At 37.4% G+C, this 20,364-nt stretch overlaps 1 protein-coding gene across 9 annotated transcripts in view; it reads left to right on the top strand.

Moving 5' to 3' along the window:
* The window catches only part of LOC112103319 (adhesion G protein-coupled receptor L2), a 185,969-nt gene that overhangs the window by 28,568 nt on the left and 137,037 nt on the right, over positions 1–20,364 (top strand). For all 9 annotated transcript variants that reach the window (XM_029912337.1, XM_029912331.1, XM_029912330.1 and 6 more), the window contains exon 2: positions 6,321–6,493. In XM_029912337.1, the coding sequence (XP_029768197.1) occupies positions 6,421–6,493 (73 nt within the window). In that variant the 5' untranslated portion in view covers positions 6,321–6,420. The remainder of the gene's footprint in view (positions 1–6,320; positions 6,494–20,364) is intronic.

Below are 20,364 nucleotides of genomic sequence, written 5' to 3'. Positions count from 1 at the left end.
AAACCTCATGGACACAGGCTTTCTGTGGAGATCAAGTAGTCTGTATATGTGTCTCCACATGTCATAGAATATCAGGGTTGGAATGGACCTCAGAAGGTCATCTAGTCCAACCCCCTGCTCAAAGCAGGACCAATCCCTAACTATTTTTTTGCCCCAGATCCCTAAATGGCCTCCTCACAGATTGAACTCACAACCCTGGCTTTAGCAGGCCAATGCTCAAGCCACTGAGCTATCCCTCCTCCGTCCTTGCCTCCCTATCCTTTCTTAGGCCTGGTCTACACTACGACTTTAATTCGGATTTAGCAGCGTTAAGCCGAATTAACCCTTCACCCGTCCACACTACAGAGCCAGTTAATTCGAATTAAAGGGCACTTTAAATCGATTTCTGTACTCCACCTCGACGAGCGGAGTAGAGCCAAAATCGACTTTGTTAATTCGAATTAAGGTTAGTGTGGCCGCCACCACCGAATTAAAGTGGTTAAAAGTAATGGGGTAGTGTGGCCGCACACCACCGAATTAATGTGGTTAAAAACCGAATTAATGTGCTTAGTGTGGCCGCGCACAATCGAATTTATACAACCTGTTTCCCAAATTCGAATTATCTAAATTCGGATTAATCACGTAGTGTAGACATACCCCAAGATGTATTTTAGTCTCCTGAGGACTGAAATGCTTTAGTCTAACCAAACTAATTGGACTCTGTGTAGGAGTTTCAGAGTGAAATTTAACAGCCTGTGATATACAAGAAATCAGACTAGACAATCTCCTGGTCCCTTCTGGCCTTAAACTCTATGAAATCTATGGATTTTTAAAATTTACTTATTTAAAATTTAATAGCTAAGATTACAAAAGGTGGTGATGGTGAGATGGGCGGCAGGATAGTGCTTATAAAAAGAGCCTCTAGGGCAGTGGTTCTCAACCAGGGATACATGTACTTCTGGGGGTACATCAACTCATCTCGAGGGTTTGCCTAGTTTTACAACAGGTTACATAAAAAGCTCTAGTGAAGTCAATACAAATTAAAATTTCATACAGACAATGACTTGTTACTGTTCTATATGCTATATCGGTGGTTCTCAAACTGTGGGTGAGTTCGTTTTAATGGGGTTGCCAGGGCCAGCGTTAGACTTGCTGGGACCTAGGGCAGAAAGACGATGCCCGAGACCCACCATGCGGGGCTGAAGCCTAAGCCTGAGTTTTTAAGTGAGGTGAAACTTGGGGTACGCAAGACAACTCTGACTCCTGAAAAGAGTACAGTAGTCTGGAAAGGTGGAGAACCACTGCTCTAGAGTTCTGCTTGTTGCTCTGCCACTGGCTCAGTGTGTGATCTTGTGTAATTCACCTTGTTTCTCTGAGCCTCAGCTTATCCATTAATAAAGTGGGTATGCTTATCTACCTTAGGTATGATGAGGCTTAATTGAAGTTTGCAGAAGCACTTTGAGGTCCTAAGATGACAGAGCTATATATAAATTCAAAATAGTAATATTGATGGGATTGTAGGATCTTGAAAGCTCTTCAGCAAAAGAAACAACTAGGCTTACATAAACACAACTTCAGAGCTCCTCTCCATTTTCATTAATGGTGGGGCCTGATAGAATAGGACAACGTGTTACTCAAAGGGGGAGAGGGACAGCTCTTTGCATGTTGTTTTGGACCTCTCAGAACCCTTGGGGCTTGGGTTCCGCAGAATTTGGGGATATGTCTAAGAGGGAGAAGCTCCTTTCAGAGAGCCGCTTATCTCCAGACAGTGCCTATTTCAAGGGGAGCTGATACTTGGAGCAGCATTTTCTGTTTCTGGGGTGCTCCTGAGCAGTGTGGAGGGGGGAGAGGAGAGAAGGAAGCTAATGGTAGAACATGTTCTGTAGGAGATGGGCAGCTAGGCTTAGAGGTTTCAGCAGTCAGAGGGGTCGGGGAACAGGGCAGAGATTTTAGGACAGGGGCAGTCAATAGGCAGACCGTGGGCCAAATCTGGACCGCCATACACTTTTGAATGGACCCCAAAATCTTTTTATTTACATATTATCATCATCATTGTTTTTTTGTTTGTGTTTTTATTATTTTCTCCACAGTCTGGACCTTGACCAAGAAATTTGGACCTCGACAAAAAATAATTGGCTACCTCTGTTTTAGGATATGTAGGGCTGGGAGCAGAGCTCCGTGCATTCCATAGTGCTGCACAAGTCTGAATGCTGACTTCTCCTGATTTTTCCCTCCTTCAACAGGAAATATACAAAGTAAACCTCTCAGTTCCAGTTCAGGTTTTCCTGTGAGAGACTACAATATGGCCCAGAGGTAGGGATTTAAATTACAGCTGAAGTTTTTTGGACAGCTTTTGTTGCACTCTTAAGCAGTCTTTGCTCTGGGGAGCATCTCTCTTTCCCACTCTCAAACATTCTCTCTGGATCACCAATAGCTTAGGCCTATTAAGATCTGAGAGGAAACAAGTTATTTGCACAGGATAACCACTTGCTATGATCTACTTTTCTGTTTGCAAAGAGGTAACTTAATATGGCTTTTCCTGGTCCTGTTTGTTTGTTTTTTGGATTTTGTTGTTGTTGTGAGATTCCATTGTCTCTACATCTTTGCATTTACGTGATCAGAAAGATGAGACTGACAGCAATGTTTATCCCTACAAGTGTCCTTTGTCTCCAGCTTGTCTTTGGAGAAACTTTTTCCAGGATTTGTTTTATTGTGCTGCTGAACAGTTGATTCAGTATTGTAATGTCCTTTTATTTTAATTGAATTAGTTACTATTCAGGGTTTCATAACAATTTGCTTAATGGAGGGTTGTTATTAATTTGGTTAAAAAAATAAAAAACAACAACAAAAATCTCTTGAAGTCAGTTTTCAAACTGTATTTGAATTTTTTTCTGGCCTTTTGAAAGCACATCTTAGTGATAAACAGTCTGATGAAGGCTAATTAGTTTCTTTAGACATATTTTGCTTCAGTGCAACAAAGTGAGTCAAGTTTTATTTCCCAGTAGACTAGAACAGTATAAATGTTGTACACCCACTATTTCTGTTTGTCACAGACATTTCAGTTTACATTGTTCCTTCACCTGGGTGGTAGTTGCTGTTTTTGTAGTGTCCCAGGAACATTCTCAAGCCCCTTCTATAAACTATTGCTGGGTGTTATAACACCTAAAATAAGTCCATTTAGTAGGTTTGAGGCCTTTACTCCTTCCCTCTGCCATTGGTTTTCCTATCTGGGCAGCTATTTCCTAGAAAGTGGTCATCAGTCTCTAATAGTGCTCTGATTATTTCCTTCCTTTCTTCTCATAAACAAGAAGGCATTGAGGTGAAGAATGACAAAGCACAGCCTTGTCACTATCCACTTTGAGGTGAAAAAAAACTTTTCAAAATTTATGCATACAGTTAAGCAGCCCATACAGCATTAAGTTATGGAAATAAAAAAGCCCATTTAAAACTAAATCTCAGGAAATCAAAATCCTCTGGATGGACTGGGAGCAATCAAAAGGCTGACTTAATTTCACGTGTAGCCATTATTGTGACGCATCCACACTCTCAAATTATTCTAATTACTTGCTCAAATCATACTGAGCAGTCTGCAGTGTCTGTGAAATAGTTCAGTGATTTAGCCCTTTGGGTGTGACGGGTGAAGAATTAATCTAAATTCTCCTTAGGCTTTTTCTGTGGGAGAATTCCCAGTTTTTGATAACTTAGTATCAATACCTGCTTTTCTCCTGAGCAGGAACTCCTTAGCAATCTTACTTTCAGCTGCATGCAGTGTCATATGCGGATTTTAGATTTTTCAATATGCAAAGCCCTCTCAGCCCAGGATGAAAGATTTAAGAGATAAAATATGACTATCTCAGATTAATTGGTGATGGATCTTTCACCTCTAGGCACTTGGGCTTGGGCCAGGAAGAGCTACTCTGTTTTTGTTCTGCTCTTTGTGGAACTACATGTGTTATATGCATCACTCTGCCTCTTTGCTTGAAGAGCACTTGTTGGCTGTATTTGCAAATTGCAGGAAAAGAGCCTCTTTTGTTGAAAGCTTAGAATGCCAGTTCTCTTTCATTTCCCTGTATATGAGACTGTAAGAGCTTTGCATTCTGTAAGAGGTATGTGGGAAAAAATCCAACAGTGAAGTGGCATCGCCATTAAAGCCACGTCCACTGTGAAGCAGCATACTTGGCTACTCTAAATTATTAAACTCTTGTCTGACTGCATTGGTATTATGTCTTCCTGCACTCACAGCCAATGAAAGTGTGCGAGTCTTGTGGACAAGCAGCAGCAGTATTCCACTGATGGATTCATTGCTGCCCACAGGACTGTGTATAGCAACTCTGAAACAAATGAAGTGATTGTTAATTTCACCCTGCTGCTGCTTGTCAAAGCAATGAACAACATCAGAGGCATTGCAGCAGTCTGTCTACAGACTCAATGTGTTTGTGACCACGAGGGTTAGAAACTTTTTTTTAAAGGAAAGTGTAAATTCTCCAGAAATCAATGATTTGGGCATCCTTGCCAAGGAGAGCTTTCTCACTTGTCATTGGTGACTGGATGAATAGATTTTTCAAGTCCTAAGTGTACACCAATTTATAGACTCCCATATGGCCATTGAACTGAAACTTCTACAGTGTATCTCCACTAGGGCACTATCATGATCGTTGATGCATTTTGTATAGCAGCTTTGATCCCTAAGGATCTCAAGGCTGTTCTATAACAACTTTATAAAATGTCATTCATTCACAGCTCTGGGGCTTTAAAAAAAAAAGGTGTGAATGGATTGAAATGGACTACCAAGGACTATCCAGAGTACTGGGGTGTGCGGGTAGTTGCCCTTTCATCGGCTTAAGTGATTTTGCTGCTTCCAGCCTCAGTTTGCTATGGACAAGCAAGAAAGATAAAATAGGATACATGATCTATGGAACTTTGGAAAGTCAGGTTACTTATTTTACATGTAACCTCAGGCACCCAAATTTGAAAATTTTGGTCTGTCTGCCTATAGGGTCTGGAGTAATGTGGTATAGAACTTGTCTCCTTTGATCTATGTCTGTGCAGCATTTTTCAGAGGTTCATTATTATCATGTTCTGAGTTGCACACTCCTCTAGCTCATAGAGCCCACACTCATACTGGAAATTCAACTGTGCATTCACATTGATATCTTTAATATCTCAAACAGCTGTCTGCTGGAGACTGGGCCAGCTCATAGACCTACCTATGAAAGAGGAAGTAACCTGTTATTCCGATGGTTGTTGCAAGAACGAAGGCACTGACTGAAGAGTGCACATGGCTGGTCAGACTTTCCAGTTCAATAACTGTTTTCCACTATCATAAAAAAAAAATTCAAACATACCTTTTTAAAGTCTTTCGTGTTACATGGTATACAGGAGAAGTTCAGGTGAAGTTGGTTTCTCAAGTAGAACTAAGGAGTTCAGTCACTTGCTAAACCCAATGTGATCATGTGCAATACCATCTTTGACCTGGGCTAATGAACATGTGATTTGAAGTGGCAATATTAACATTGTGCTTGCAACACGTGGTTTTTTTCCCCCTTGTTTGAAAGGTTTTTCATTGTGGTTAGAAGTTCTTTGAAACTCACTGGTCAAAGAAGCACGAGCTTCCTCAGCAAAATGGTTATTTTGATGACAATGTTGCTGTTTTAGCTTTTTGTCTGAGGAGGCAGAACTACATCTCTACCTCGATATAACGCTGTCCTCGGGGGCCAAAAAATCTTACCGCGTTATAGGTGAAACTGTGTTATATTGAACTTGCTTTGATCCATCGGAGTGCGCAGCCCCGCCCCCCCGGAGCACTGCTTTACCGCATTATATCCAAATTCGTGTTATATCAGGTCGCGTTATATCGAGATAGTGGTGTATGTGTAATAGGAAAAACTGGCGTTCCTATCTCCTGTGGAAGCCCTGATGTGGAGGGGTCCTGCTGAGCTTCTCTTTTGAGGTTTTATTGTTGGTCTGTATCTCTTTCTGTACTTGGATCTGTTTTGTATCAGTGTTGTGTAGAATAATGTGTCTGATGGGGTTTTTTGTGTTTAAACCCCACTCATCTGCAAATCATGTTCTTATCTTCACTGTATCTCTTAGTAGGAGCACATTAACTACAATCACATTTTAAACTTCTTCATCCTGGTTAATCACTGACCTTGATCATAAATCCAGCACGCCTGCCCGCTCCCCAGCCACAGTACAGCTGTACTTCATGTTCTATTTTTGACTTTCTGTCTTCATGTCAGCTAAACTTTGATATCCGATATGTGAATAATTTTTTTTAAATTTGTTAGTATATGACTAACAATGGAATCTTTCTTTGTTTGTTTGTTTTCCATCCCCAGATATGAAGATCAATGATACAGACCACCGGCTTCAATGATGCTGGGCATTTATAACTGGGTTCATTAAGGAATACAAAGAAAATACTTAAAGGGATCAATAATGGTGTCTTCTGGTTGCAGAATGCAATTTTTTTGGTTACTTCTCATAATCGGCTTCCTACAGAATACAGAAGGTAAGATTATATTATATCTTTTAGTTATGCTCCAGATGAGAGACCACATGCTCTTGTATAATTTTAAAATATTATTTTGCTTTTAGATTACTCAGGAGTTTTAGGATGCATCTGCCTAACTAGAAACAACTAATTACTACCTGTCCTGTTCTAGAGCTTAGCTGTTAGTCGAAATGATTGATATTAAAACAAAACAAACATTAAAAATAAACGGACATTGTTTGATACAGTGACACCAAATAACAGTATTCAGACAACTGGAGTGATGATAGAACTGGTAGGTGGTTTATTTTTAGATTCCTTCTATTCAGTCCTCTCACTATACTGTTCTTGAGCACAAGTAAATTGCAAGTTATATAAACAATGCATAGTTGTTTAAAATATGTTCTAATGGAACCAAAAGCAGCAGTCAGAGCACCTATTTTACTTACATTGATTGGCAAATATTGGCAAATATTTCATTAAAATCAGTGCTATACGTCTGAGAATTGGGCAAATGAAACTGAAAGTGCATACAGGAGCGCTGCCAGTTTAAAAACCTAACTGCTCTCTGTAAATTGTTCACCTCTGGTACATATAGCACCTAAGATTGCTCTTAAATAGAAGAGATTAGTGAGGAAAAACTTTTTTTTTCTTTGTGTAAAATCAGTTCACTGTTTCGATAATATAGTCAGTCTCCTTGGTGTTTTTGTGGCTTTTTTAGACAATTAGAGTGGAGCGAGAAACATTTTAAAAGAATAGGAAAATATGATTTTAATTTTTTTAATCACAAATATTGGCAAGGGAATTTCGGGCTAAGTGTAATATCTAAAAATATTTGTAACTTTTTAAAAATTAACTAGGTTTCAAGTTGGCCGTTTTCCTTTAATAGCATTCATCCCCATAGTTAGATAACCCCATGACTGATAGATAATATACTACTTTTAAGAGTGTAATGATTTAATTTGCAGTTCTTCAGTTACATCTGATACCACTTAAAAAAAAAAAAAAAGTAGGGAATTCACTATGTATGAATTCTTTGGATTCATAGGTCAAACCCCTCTGAGTAATTCAGAAAATAGAGTGCAGTAAAACTAAACAAGCACTACTGTCAAACAAAACCCAGCAAAGTTTAAAGCTTAAATATCTTATAAAAGCTCTCACATTCAATATATATTTATTTAAACATTTGTTCTAGTCTAAGACTCTCTCAACTTACTCAGTTCTTGGGCTTGAATTGATAAACCTATTTGGCTGAAATATAGTAATAACTCCTATGTAGACGTCAAGGAGTACACTTCAAGGAGTACCTTCCTGAGGGTTATTGCCTTTGAAAAGTCTAGTTTTGCCTAAACAGCTTTCAAGATTTCTCTCTTCCCCCATCTTCTCCCCGCCCCGAGTTGTGAGTATAGTGCTGAAGACCAACACATTAATCTTTTGTATTGTATGATTCTTTGGATGGTAACTTATGATTTGTTAGAGACTATACATTTGTGTGTTCTTGGTGTCCTTCATGTTTTTAGTCTTGGATGAAACCTTATTGTCATATGAAAGACAAGTTTCTGCAGATGGGAAGCCACTAGGAGCTTAGATAGCTAAATTTTACAGCTAGTTGGCTTTGGTAATTACTGTGTTTGATGCAAAAATGCATTCATCTTGCAAGAATGAATGAACTAGTCTAAAATTGTATTTAAAAGATAGTACTGGGAAATGGTGTTTTCACTTCATGGCTTTTCCAATTAAAGATGCTCAATGACAGTTATGAAATCTTAAGTTTGTGTGTGTGCGTAGTTATTTAAAAATCTCTCAACTCAGAATTTTAAAATATTTATCAAAATATCTCAGTATTGGAGTTCAGCAATATGTAGCAGTTGAAGAAGATCTGGAAGCAGGAAGGGGAAAATGGTATAGAACACATAGTTATAATTTTTTCTGATTAACTTAGATATATCTAACAAGCAATTTACTACTGTGTTTGGGTAGGAAAAATAAACTGAAAGCTTTTGCATGCCGAATTGTTACAATTTGCAGAAAGGTAATTTTCATTTTCATTTGTAACATTTCAGATCCATGTTGTTCTATCCCTATTCGGGCTTCTAGGAGGCAGTAGCAATCTTTTGATGCTTCAGTGCTGAATTCAATTCCTTTAAAGTCTACACAAGACTTACTTTCTCTGCTAAAATAAATGGAAGGAAATTGGGAGCAGCTAACAGAATCACACACAATTAATTATAAATTCTAATAATAAATGAAATATTTTGGCACTGTATTTTGAAAGTGAATATTAATATTGAGTTGATTCAAGCCACCAGAAGCAAAGTGAATACAGCATTGCTAGACTTTCTGACGAGATTGCGTTGCCTTTTGTTTGTCATAAAATATGCCAAGTGTAACATGCTCTAGTAACGATGCTTCATCCCTGGAAGTATAACCACAAACAAATGCTAAAAAACGGTATCTAAGACAGTTGTTCTCCAACTTTTGTACTGTGGACCCCTTTCACATAGCAAGCCTCTGAGTGTGACGACCCCCCCCCCCTTATAAATTAAAAACATTTTTGTATATATTTAACACCGTTATAAATGCTGGAGGCAAAGCAGGGTTTGGGGTGGAGGCTGACAGCTCATGACCCCCAATGTAATAACCTTCCGACGCCCTGAGGGGTCCCTACCCCCAGTTTGAGAACCCTTGAAAATAGGAGTATCTTTAATTCTCTGACTTGGAATCTAGCTACTTAATTTTTGTTATGGAAATCTTATATACATAAGCAGGTTGTTGCAGCGGGTAGAAAAAAACTAACTAAATTTCATGCTGTTAAGAGTGAATGTTTCTGTACAGTGAAAAAAGATTCCAGGTGTGGACCAATGGTTCATTAGTCCACTTAATTAAAATTTTTCCAATCAAGACAAACTCCTCGTTGCTGTCACAGTAGCTTAACCCAATAGGTTGTTAGCAGACAGACTGTTTCACGAGAGACTGCAGTATTATTTGCAGTATCTATCAAGTCAAGAATCATATCTGCAGTTAAGAGAAGTTTCTTTTTTCTTTTCTTTTCTTTTCTTTTTCTTTTTGAGGCAACAGGCCAAGGGGTTTGCTTTTGAAGCAGTTCCTTCCTACAGGTAAAGAGAACCTGGAAAGGACATATACTGGCAGTTAGAAGGAAAACTGCAGAGAGTTAGCACATACTTCTGGTACATTGATCTGTCATTTCAGTTTGTTTTACAGAAGTCTGACAGGGCATCATAGCCTGCTAACAGCAGTAAGTAGATAATAAATGTGACACCAAATAAAGAGAACCAAGCAAAAGAAGGAAACATGAGGGAAGAAGAGCTAAAGTTAATTAGCTTAAATATTTACTTTACGTTTTATTTTAACGTTACGATCAAGATTTGATTTAACTTTTTGATTCATTTTATGTCAAAGTAATTAGGGAAGAAATTCCAAAAACGTGTCAGTGGGTTTGATGTCTCATGTATAGGAGGATTTTAAAAGTTTTTTTTTTTTTCATCCTCGTGTATTTGATTTTTAAAAAACTCTGTTTCCTAAAGTAATAGCTAATATTAATTAGTTTCAGCCCCTCTTTGTCTATAAATAGTCATTTTTGTTTACATTAAAATGAAAAGCATAAAACCCAGATTTTTAAACATTATATACTCCAGTGGAGTAGACAATATATTTTGTTTCACAAAATTTTATTTACAAAAATTGAAAGTGCTTCTAAATGTGCACCTGGAATTATTACATTTATTTTAAAAGATACATTTAAATACAGGTACTATACACACTTAGTTCCTGAAACATGGAGAATGCATGTAGCATTCTTAGCCCCCTCCGAATCCTCTGAAGGCAATGGGAGTTGAAGGGTCTGAGCACATTTCAAAAGATGCTCAACATCCTTGCACAATTGAGACCCCCCCCAGGGCCTAATTCTGCAAACAGCTGTACACATGAATAAATTCACATATGTATATATGTAAGTGTTAGCGGGATTGGGCCCGTAGTAGTTAAAACAAACAAACCCTTGTTCACAGCATATCTTGAATTGATAGGAGAGCTTCACTAATAGAGAAATCAACTTTTTGTTAACTGATTTCATTTTTGTTTCGTCCATTTCTTCCAGGGTAGTGCTTACTGTAGCATCATGTGTCAGTAAGTAGGAATGTAAATTGAATTTCTTTAGCTTGGAGAATTAAATCACAGTAACTCTGTGTGAAACACTACATTTATTAGGCAACTTCTTGGTTTAACGAAGTATCCACAAACATAACGAGTACAATTTTGCGCCACTTCTGTTAAGCAACCAATTTTTGTCAGTCCCTTGTGTGCTCAATTCTGATAGGTTTTACTGAATCCATACTGCATAATGGAGTCTTAGTAAGTAAAAGTCAGATATTTGAATGTTAGCACTATTTGGCACTAGTGATTAATTATAAATAACAGCAGCTCTTGGAAAATGGGGATAGATTTCAGGATAAGTCATCCAACATAGTGTATTTTATGATTCCATTAGTAAAAATGTTTTTGTTAAATAATGAATGCAGATTATTTAAAGGCAAAGATTTATGTAAAAAGGAATGGTAGGGTGCCTATAAAAAACAAAACAGATGTATTGAGTCCTGCTTTCAATATTTGTTGTGAACAAACGCAGAAATACTTTCATGGTGTTTATTTAGTGATGTTTCTATTTTGTTTCCTGAAACAGACATAGGGCCAACACAGCTTTTAAAAAGTAAATTGATCTAAATAGTGAAATCAAATCTTTCTTTTTAAAGAAAAATGCCAAGTAAACTTTTCAAGTGAAGTTTTAGATTAAGGAGGCTATCAGACTAGCTGGCAAAAAAAACAACCAAACAAACAAAAAAGCATCAGATTATTTAGCACGTGGGCAGTGCATGTCCTTTCGTTCATTCCCTCTATGGTGGGACTTGAGGTTCATGTTTTGTGAAAGAAAATAGCTATTTCAAAAATGTAGGAGAAATGACATGGGAATAGAGAAGTCTGATAGCCTTAACAGTCTCAGTTTGTGAAGTGCCATTTTAAATATTGCACTAATACTTGTTTAGAGGACTTACTAAGAAATCTTAATTTTAGCCACTAAATTATTTATTTTAATTCATACACACTCTCAAATTTGTTATAATTTTAACAAAAAAAAATTGAAATCTAAATTGCTGTATGCTAGGTATTAGCTACTCTTTTAAAGAGCTGTGTTCCTGCTGTCATTTGCTAAAACTTTGAATTCCTCTTGTGAAAGGGGAAACTGTATTGTGGCTTCAGAGGCTCTCCTCACAAGGAGAGAAGGACTTTGAAAATTTGTCAAAAAAATGTACAAACACAATTTACTCCTGCTAAGGGCAGATGTTACCTTTCCAGAGTCTTCTAAACTTTTGCTTCAATTTACCACTTTTCATTGTGATAAGCTTGTTCAGTCTCAATGGGAATAGCTACATGACCAACCACTAGGATGAGATTGAATTGACTCAGCTACCTTGGCTTAGCCTACTGACACAGTTGACTCTGAGTCTTCCCCCCCCCCCCCCCCCGCTCCCATATTTGGATATGTTTTAGATTAGTTAAAGACTATAGGGTGCCTTTTCTACAAGGTACATGTGGATTGGCCACACATCTCCTATATAAAATTTATTGGGACTCTCAGTGCTATGTTATGGAGCACAGAGAATGTAATATATCATTTTAATTTTTACTACCTTTAATGGTTTTAAAACCAAATCACTGTATACATTTATTTTAATGATTGCATTCCTGTTTTGTACTAAAATGGAAGTATACTGTTGTATCTGAGAAACAGGGCATTTTATTTAGCTTTATCAGTACACACTTCAGTCCTCCTTAGTTGTGTTTGTATTATACTTGTGGAACATAGTACAAAATGGAGAGGTTCGTAACCCATAGGATGGGGAAGCATAAAACATCTGAATTAGTGTATAACTGAAGACCATGCACTGAAAGTTCTCTTCTTACTACTGTCGTATTTGTCCACATCAGAATCAGAAAATAATGAAGGTTCTCATAAAGTATAATAAATCTAAATTTAGCATGCAAAACCCTAATCCTGCAATCATGCATTTAATTTTACACCCACAAATAGTTCAGTTGAAGTCTATGGAGTACTCGTGTGAGTAAAGTTGCATGCACCAATCTTTGCAGGATCACATCCATATATTGAACGGAATATTTATGCTAGTAATTCGGTTAAAACCTATCTTACTGACTTTGTGCCAATAAACATACTTACACAGTAGTAATACAAATATATTGTTGAATATAAGATTCACATAAAACACTAATTTTCATGTTCACTTCTGTATTTGTGATTTAGTTCCAGGATGTGTTCCACAAGGAACAAGAAAGCAATCCATTCAGAATAAAAAGGGACTTTGCTTTATGTCTGTGCATGTTCTCTTTGTAAGTGTGCTTGATGGTCTATATGACCTTTCTGTATGCTGGTATACAATTGCTTATGCCAATATGACAAGTTTCCCAGACAACAGAGGCACTTAAAAGTTGACTTTGGTGTTTTTGAAGTGTGATATAGTAACACAATATTTACTTTTTAACATAAATATGATATCTTCAGTTCTTTCTATAGGGTAATTATATAAAGACAAAGATCCTTAATAAGCAATACTTTGCTCTAAATTCTACTGTATCCCTAGCAATGCATTTATTTTTGTAAAATCATCTTGCAAAGTTTTGTTTCTAACTCACTCTAAAATTAATAAAAATTCACATCATTAAAGCTAGAGCCATTTTCAGTTTTATATGCTATCTTCTGTAGCATTAGTTTATTCACTGATAAATCTTATCAAGCTTGACAGATTTATTGTAATGTACAGGTATGACTGGATTGATGTTTTGAAAGTTATATCTAAAACTATTGGATTTTCTCCTGAATTGCCATCCTTGTTCTTAACAATGTAAAATTTCCCCACATTTAGCACACCAGTAAATTTTGTGTCATCTTAAATCCATAGAAATATTATGACAAACTGAAACAGAGCAATCTTTGCTGACATATAGGAACTAAACAAAGCCCCATGATTCAAGATGTCTCAAATTTTCTGTCTACCAAAAAGAAATTTGAACTAACTAGTCCACGAACTTTCAAAACCCAATTGTGCTAAAGCTTTTTGTGTTTCCGTTATCTCTATCTTCTAGCTTTCTTTTGAAGTGTAAAGAAATAGAGCTGTATAAATGTTTGCTCAGTTGGTGGATGCCTCTTTCAATAAATGGAGACAATTCATCCATATCCAAGTGACATTAAGACATTCCTTTTAAGGGGAGTGAGGGAAAATGTGTTCATTTCCAATGACACTAAATCAGTTCAGGTGGTTTGGAATTTTTCATCCTTTTTCTTTTCTTACCTTATACTAATAAGGTAATTCACTGCTATTTCAGTGCTGTGCATTAGTGATGTTTGCAAAAAAAAAAAAAAAAAAAAAAGAATCTTTCCCCCTCCCCAGAAATGTGTGAGTGGGAGAGGGGTTGGAAAGCAAACTAAATTTTTGTATTGGTTGCCTAAGCAACTCATACATGGGAGAAACCCAGAGAGTTCACATAACTTCAATTCCTGCTTATAGTGCTAGGCTAACGAGAGCTAACTTTTCCCCCCAGCCACATAAATTAGGAGTTAGACCAGTGTAATTGATGATCTATACTAGCAGAGACTATAAGTAGTCCATGACACTGTTTTGAGAGGTTTTTCCTATTAAACGTGAATTCAGTAAGTTCATTTAAAGCTGTCATTCTCAGCAGATTCTGCAAATATGTTGTATTTTTAGGTGGGAAAAGAAGTGAGAAATATTTTGTCTTTAAATTGTAGCTGGAAGATTTTTGTCCTGTTTCATATCACCTCTTGATTGTAAACATCTCTGTCGAATTGGCCTTTTATCCACTGATCCTGTCTGACTACTTGGCATGCAACCTGACCTTCCTTCCCCAATGTTTCACATTATTATCTCCCATATTCTCCCCATTGAGCTGTCCCAGTTCTTTTCTCTAGCTCAAGGCTGATAGGTTGCCTCTGATATTTTTGTCTACTTCTTCAAGCAAGTTTCTGTTGTGAAAGGGTGTTGCTTGTAAAATGAATTTTAATAATGTAGTACGGATTATAAAATGTATCTTCAGCATTGCAATTCTGTTTGGAAAAATGTGGTTTTGTGGCCATTTAGAATTGATTAGGTATTTCAGTGGTTTCAAGATAAATTTGCTCTTAGTAAACAAAAAAGAGCAGTTTGGCGCTTACACTTTTATATTGTTTAATTTGCAACAGATGAAGTTGGTGTGCATGAAGAATGAAGCCTGGAAAGTACTAGAAGGCAAACTAGTGGTTCGTGATGTGGATTATTACCCATTAGTATGGATGGAATCACAATATATCATTTTATAGATTACCAGCTAAAAGAAAATGTTATTAATACAACATGTTATACAGTGTTGTTTCAAGTGCTACTCAATAACCATCAACTTTGAATTTTCTCTATATGTTTATAGATTGTTTTGCAATGTACTTTTTAAAAAAAGAAGAAGAAAACTTTTTACACGGAACTGTAAATGTTCCAGCACTCAAACCACCTGAAGTATGTGCAGTGTAAATACAGGGTATGAAAACCTTGAATACCTGCATATAATAAACTGCCTTAAAAGATTTTATAGAAATAATGTTTTACTAAAAGCAGAGTGCCCGTAGAGGAAGATTATTCAAGAAATAGATTGAGTTGCCAAATGTATTTGTTGACTAACTACATTAATATATTAATTAGCTTTGAGTTTGACTTGATTAAATCAATGGAGTTGTAACACATTCTGACAACAGTTGCGCTTACAGTATGAGACATATTTAATCTGTAACATGCATTATTATCTAGCTTTTGCATGATATGTTTTTGAACAACATTTTCATATCGCCATTTATTTAAGACAAGAAACTTGTTTAATCCTTTGCTTTTAGAGTTTAGACAAAGAGAAGTGCTCTGAATATTAGCTTTCAAAAACTTTCTTTTGTTGCATTGATGACATTCATAGCAGAATCAATTATACTAGCCTTATTTACCATGAAAGTGTATCTGAGAGCTATCATTCCATTCCTCAGCAGTATTGTTAATTGGCTGATAGCTGATAGCAAATGTACAGTGACAGTAGTGGGGAAAACATTTAGTGAGAAAAGACTTGATCAAGTTGTACTGAAGTGGCAGGTTCTGGCCAAATTTAGGCTCTTGATCCCATTTCCACTTGGAGTAAAATATTAAATGGTGAAGAAAGAACAAAATGCATTTAAGAGCATTCAGAGATGTTAAGGAACAATAAAACTCTGTAACCATGTAAATGACAGCAGCTGACTATTTGAATTAACTTTGTGTTTAGCTTAATTTGGGGTCCTAATTATTCTTAACTTACGTGAGTAGATTTCAATTATAGTATACTGCAGGGATTTGTAGCTAAGGCAACTGAAGGAATCATTTCACATAAAGTACTTTTGTTCAACTGATTAGGCAGGTTAAAATGGAACGATAGAAAATTGAAACCTTGTCTGATAAGGCCCAACGGATTGTTTCCAGTTGCATCATGAAAAAATTGTGCTAGTACAGTTCATTCCCTCTCCACCCCATCACAAGATTTGCATCAATAGAGAAGATGTATTGTATAATATGTTTATAACCCGATAAAGTATTTTTATTTCAAAAGATTACAGGCTTAGTGCCAGAGTAAACCTGATTGCAACCAACTGATTATAGCGACTACTAAAATAAGAGTGTGGCTATAATTAAGGAATATATTCATATTTCCATGAACCCTTAGATTAAGTCTTTGTAAGGGCAGTTTTTTTTCCCCCTAGAAGCTTATGTTGAGTATTTTATAACATTACTTATCTGAGCTTTTAAATTGTAAGAAGTTGACACTGCTGCCCATGTGGAATAACTACTTCCTCAACAAAGAGTTTTAGTGCATACTGTAATAAAAAGTACCCAGAATAGATGTACTTCTGATAGAGACACTGTAAAGGTGGCATGCCTCAAAGTTTAAACATCTTACAAAGTCAGTATTCCTAAATGTCCTCCAGATACTTGAAAAAAATAACATGCTGTGACATACCAGGATACAATCCAGACTAATGAGTAGCTGTGTAACCCCTGCCCTCTAACCTGGAGTGCCCTTTACAATGCTTTACTGCTGTAGCCTCCAGCCTGGACTGCTCACAAACAGCCTCAAGCATTAAGTTACTCGCAGGTAGGTAGGTAGGTAGGTGTGTGTGTGTTGTAGCCAGCCAGCCACACCGTGGCTTTTACCAGCCTAAGTTATACTGCATGGTGACCCCCAACACACTCTGTCTTAGATTCCCTCCCCCCGAAATGTATGTCCTGTACTGCCAGCCCTCTCCTGGACAATACAAGTTTATATCAAGTCAGTTACTTTAGTAGAAATAATATGCACACAACTTGTCACCCCAAATGGACAGACACTCCCCTGACACTTCAATTTAATCACACTGGATTAAAGCAATAGAACAAGGTTTTTAATTATAAAGAGAGAGATTTTAAGTGAGTACAAGTGATGAGGCATAAAAGTCAGAAATGGTTACAAGAAAAATAAAGATAAAATGCAATTGGTGCCTAATTTAACAAGTTATGTTTCATTCAAAGCAAAGTTTTCTCACCACATGCTTTCAGCAGTCTTACTGACCAAACTTCTTAGGTCAGAACCCCTTCTCCCAGAATCTGATGAATGCTTCCTTTATTACTTCGGTGTCATCAATGTGATAGGTGTGTATGTGTGTGTGGGTTTCGTGGGGTATTTGTCCCTCCTTTTTATAGTTTCAGTCCCCCTCTTGAAAAACATTTCCAGCTGAGTACAAAAAGTCTATGTGGAAAGATGTTCCCTGCTGCTTTTTCCTCACCTGTTTGAGCTTCCTTTGCTTCCCTTCCCTATTGATGACGCTTTCCTGCTTAAATGCAAATTAAGCTGAGCCCACATTCTTTTGTTTAAGACAGACCTGTTTGCCAACTTCTGCTTGGGTAGGGCTGTGGTTTGGAACACATGTTAATAACATCATACTGGGAAATCTCTTAAACTTCACATGCAATGTTGCCACACACATTTTACCAGGATTGTAATGACCAGCAAATTACAAGTTTTCAAATGATACTCCGCAATGCATACTTAATACAAAGATTATTACAATAGGACAGGGAATCGGCAGCCAGCACATCCCTCGGCCCGCGTCGCTTCCCACAGCCCCCATTGTCCTGGAGTGGTGAACAGCGACCAGTGGAAGCCGCGATCGGCCGAACTTGCACACGCGGCAGGTAAACAAACCAGCCTGGCCCGCCAGGGTGCTTAAGCTGGTGGGCCGTGCGCCAAAGGTTGCCGATCCCTGCAATAGGGTGTACAGCACAGGGATACGTTCTGTCACACATGCCTCCAAAATGAAGTCTGCATCATGGTTTAAGTCCCTGCTTCTAAAGTGAGTAAACTAAACTTGCTGTTTTTGTTTTGTTCCCCCGGCATAACTATCATGTTGTCTGCCCTCCTCTGCCTTCTGGCTCAGTAATTCTGAACAGCCAGGGTAGTGAAAGTTACAAGGGTTCTTACCCTGCTGACTCAGAAAAGCAGAGTGGAGGAACAGCACAACATCTATGTCTGCAAACCAAAACATAGGTCTAATTCAGGTCTGCCAGCTTTGACCATGCCCCTAGAGTACACACTTAGAGCATATGTATACTGGCTTCATAGAAGCCACTTTGTTATTATGTGTGAATGTTGTCTTAGGCATTAAGCACAAAAATGGTTTAATTCTGCTGTGGTCAGAGTGATGCTCTGATTTCATAGCACATCAACGTGCTTTTTCAATGCATTTAAAAAAAAAGACTGTATTAAAACACATTTTAAAGTGAAGTTCTTAAACTAGGTAAAACCTAATTACATTTAAGTAAGGAAATTAATAAATAAGTTTAAATGCCACTGAGAAACAGTGGTTTCCAGAAGTGGCTGACAAAAATGGGTGTTTTTGCTCATACGTCTGACATATTTCTCAGCTATTGTTAGTTCTCAGCTGATAGTATAGCATTAATTGTGTATGTGGCCCCTGTTAGTGAACTAGGAGAGCTCTCTGGAACTCGTGGAGATGTGCAATGCCTCCCTCATGCCATTTTTTCATTTTCTAAAACCTGTGTAGTATAGAATAATGGTTTCTACCACTGGGAAGGCATAGAGGGAATGGAAGTCTTTGTACAGGGCCACCCTAAAATAAGTGAATCTTAATGAAATGTTACAAAGTTTAATTTTTATAAACGTTTGCTCATACCTGCAGGTGTTTGTGGATGTTGGGGAACACGACTTTTTGGAACTCTGTAGCTGGTATATTCCTTCTATTAAAGGCTGTGGCTTCCCTTATATGCTTGTACAGGAAAGATGGGGGCATGGGCTACCCTCATCACATGACTTAGCATGGTAGGTTGATCAGTCTCTGCAAGACTTGCTGCCGCAAGTGGGTGGAGAGGTATGTGGGGGCACTGGCACATACAGGAGGAATAATTTTTACTAAATGAAGGGCTGGCTCAGATTGTTTCCAAAGGAGGAAAACCAGGGATCAAATTTGTGACTGTGTTACAATCCAGTCCCTGTTCTGCCCTTGGGGAAACTAAGCACCATCACTTAACCAAAGCTAGTAAAAACTCCATAATGCAGACCTAAGTAAGTTTTCCTTGTAATACTCAGATTATAACACATATAGGGAATCATATACAATCTTGCCTACAGCAATTTAAAGGTGACCTGCAAAAGAGGGGAGAGTGAAGAGGAAATAGTTTTTTGCCCTGTTTTCATTAATGATGTATAAAGAAATCCTGAACATTAGTTTGGTTCTTTAGCAGAGAAAGGTTCTCCTTGGTTTTTACCTTAGGTATTCAGAGCCTGTCTAGACTGCAAGACTGATGAGTTGGTGAACTAGAGAAAAGATAACTTCATAACTTATGTTCTTATGATCATAAGAGTCAACAGTAGAGGCAGAGTAATTGAGGGAGAAGGGATTTTTAGTTAGACTTCATAAAACTTTGGGTTTTTATATGCCGTTTGTTAATACTTAGATAACTTCTCAGATGTTTTAGAAAGGATGTCTTTGTGAAAGATTCATTACCTCCATCCTTTCAGCAATGTGTGAGAGGTGGTAAAATAGAGGTCCTCAAGCACTCTTCCAACACCAGAGAAGAACAGAGTTGATCTTTCTAAGGTAAAAAGTAAATAGGAAAAATAAAAATAATTTTTTCATACATCAGGAGCAAAGAGGGGGAAAAAGCCCACAAAACAAAACAAGGGAACAAGCCCAGCTTCAAAAAATCATTTGCAGTTCACCTTCAGCATTTGTATAAGGTAGTAGGCAAAGACTGCATGTATTCTATTGGATAAAGTATTTGCCTATGTATTGCATTGTTAATAAGTTCAAATCTTGTCAAACTGGTACCTTTATTAAAATTTGTAGCATTCCACTCTCAACTTGGTCCTCTGCTAGGGGTCTGGAATCCATACATGAGAACTTTAGTGTGGAGAACTAAGTTTACTCTAATGGTCTTGCTTAATGTGACTATTTAAACACCTAGTTCTATTTTATTGTAGCTATTTTATCATATCTTTATTGATCCCATCATTTCTAAATGTGAAGAAGATATTTTAGAGGCCAATTTGATCCCCCTTTGTGGGAGGAGGGGACAACGTTTAGGGATATTCTTGGGGGAGGGGAGAGGCAAGGGGAGGTGGAAATAGAGAAGTATTTTCTCTGTGATGTCATCCATATTCTTTTTCTGACTCTGCAGAAGTACCTCTCGAGGAGTTCCTCAGGAATCTTGGTTTTCTGGTGCAAATGGAATAGGCTTCTGAGT

Source organism: Terrapene carolina, unplaced genomic scaffold (genome assembly GCF_002925995.2).
Source record: "Terrapene carolina triunguis isolate 2854851 unplaced genomic scaffold, T_m_triunguis-2.0 Scaffold210, whole genome shotgun sequence".
NCBI lineage: Eukaryota > Metazoa > Chordata > Testudines > Emydidae > Terrapene > Terrapene triunguis.
This window is presented reverse-complemented; position numbering and strand designations above follow the sequence as displayed.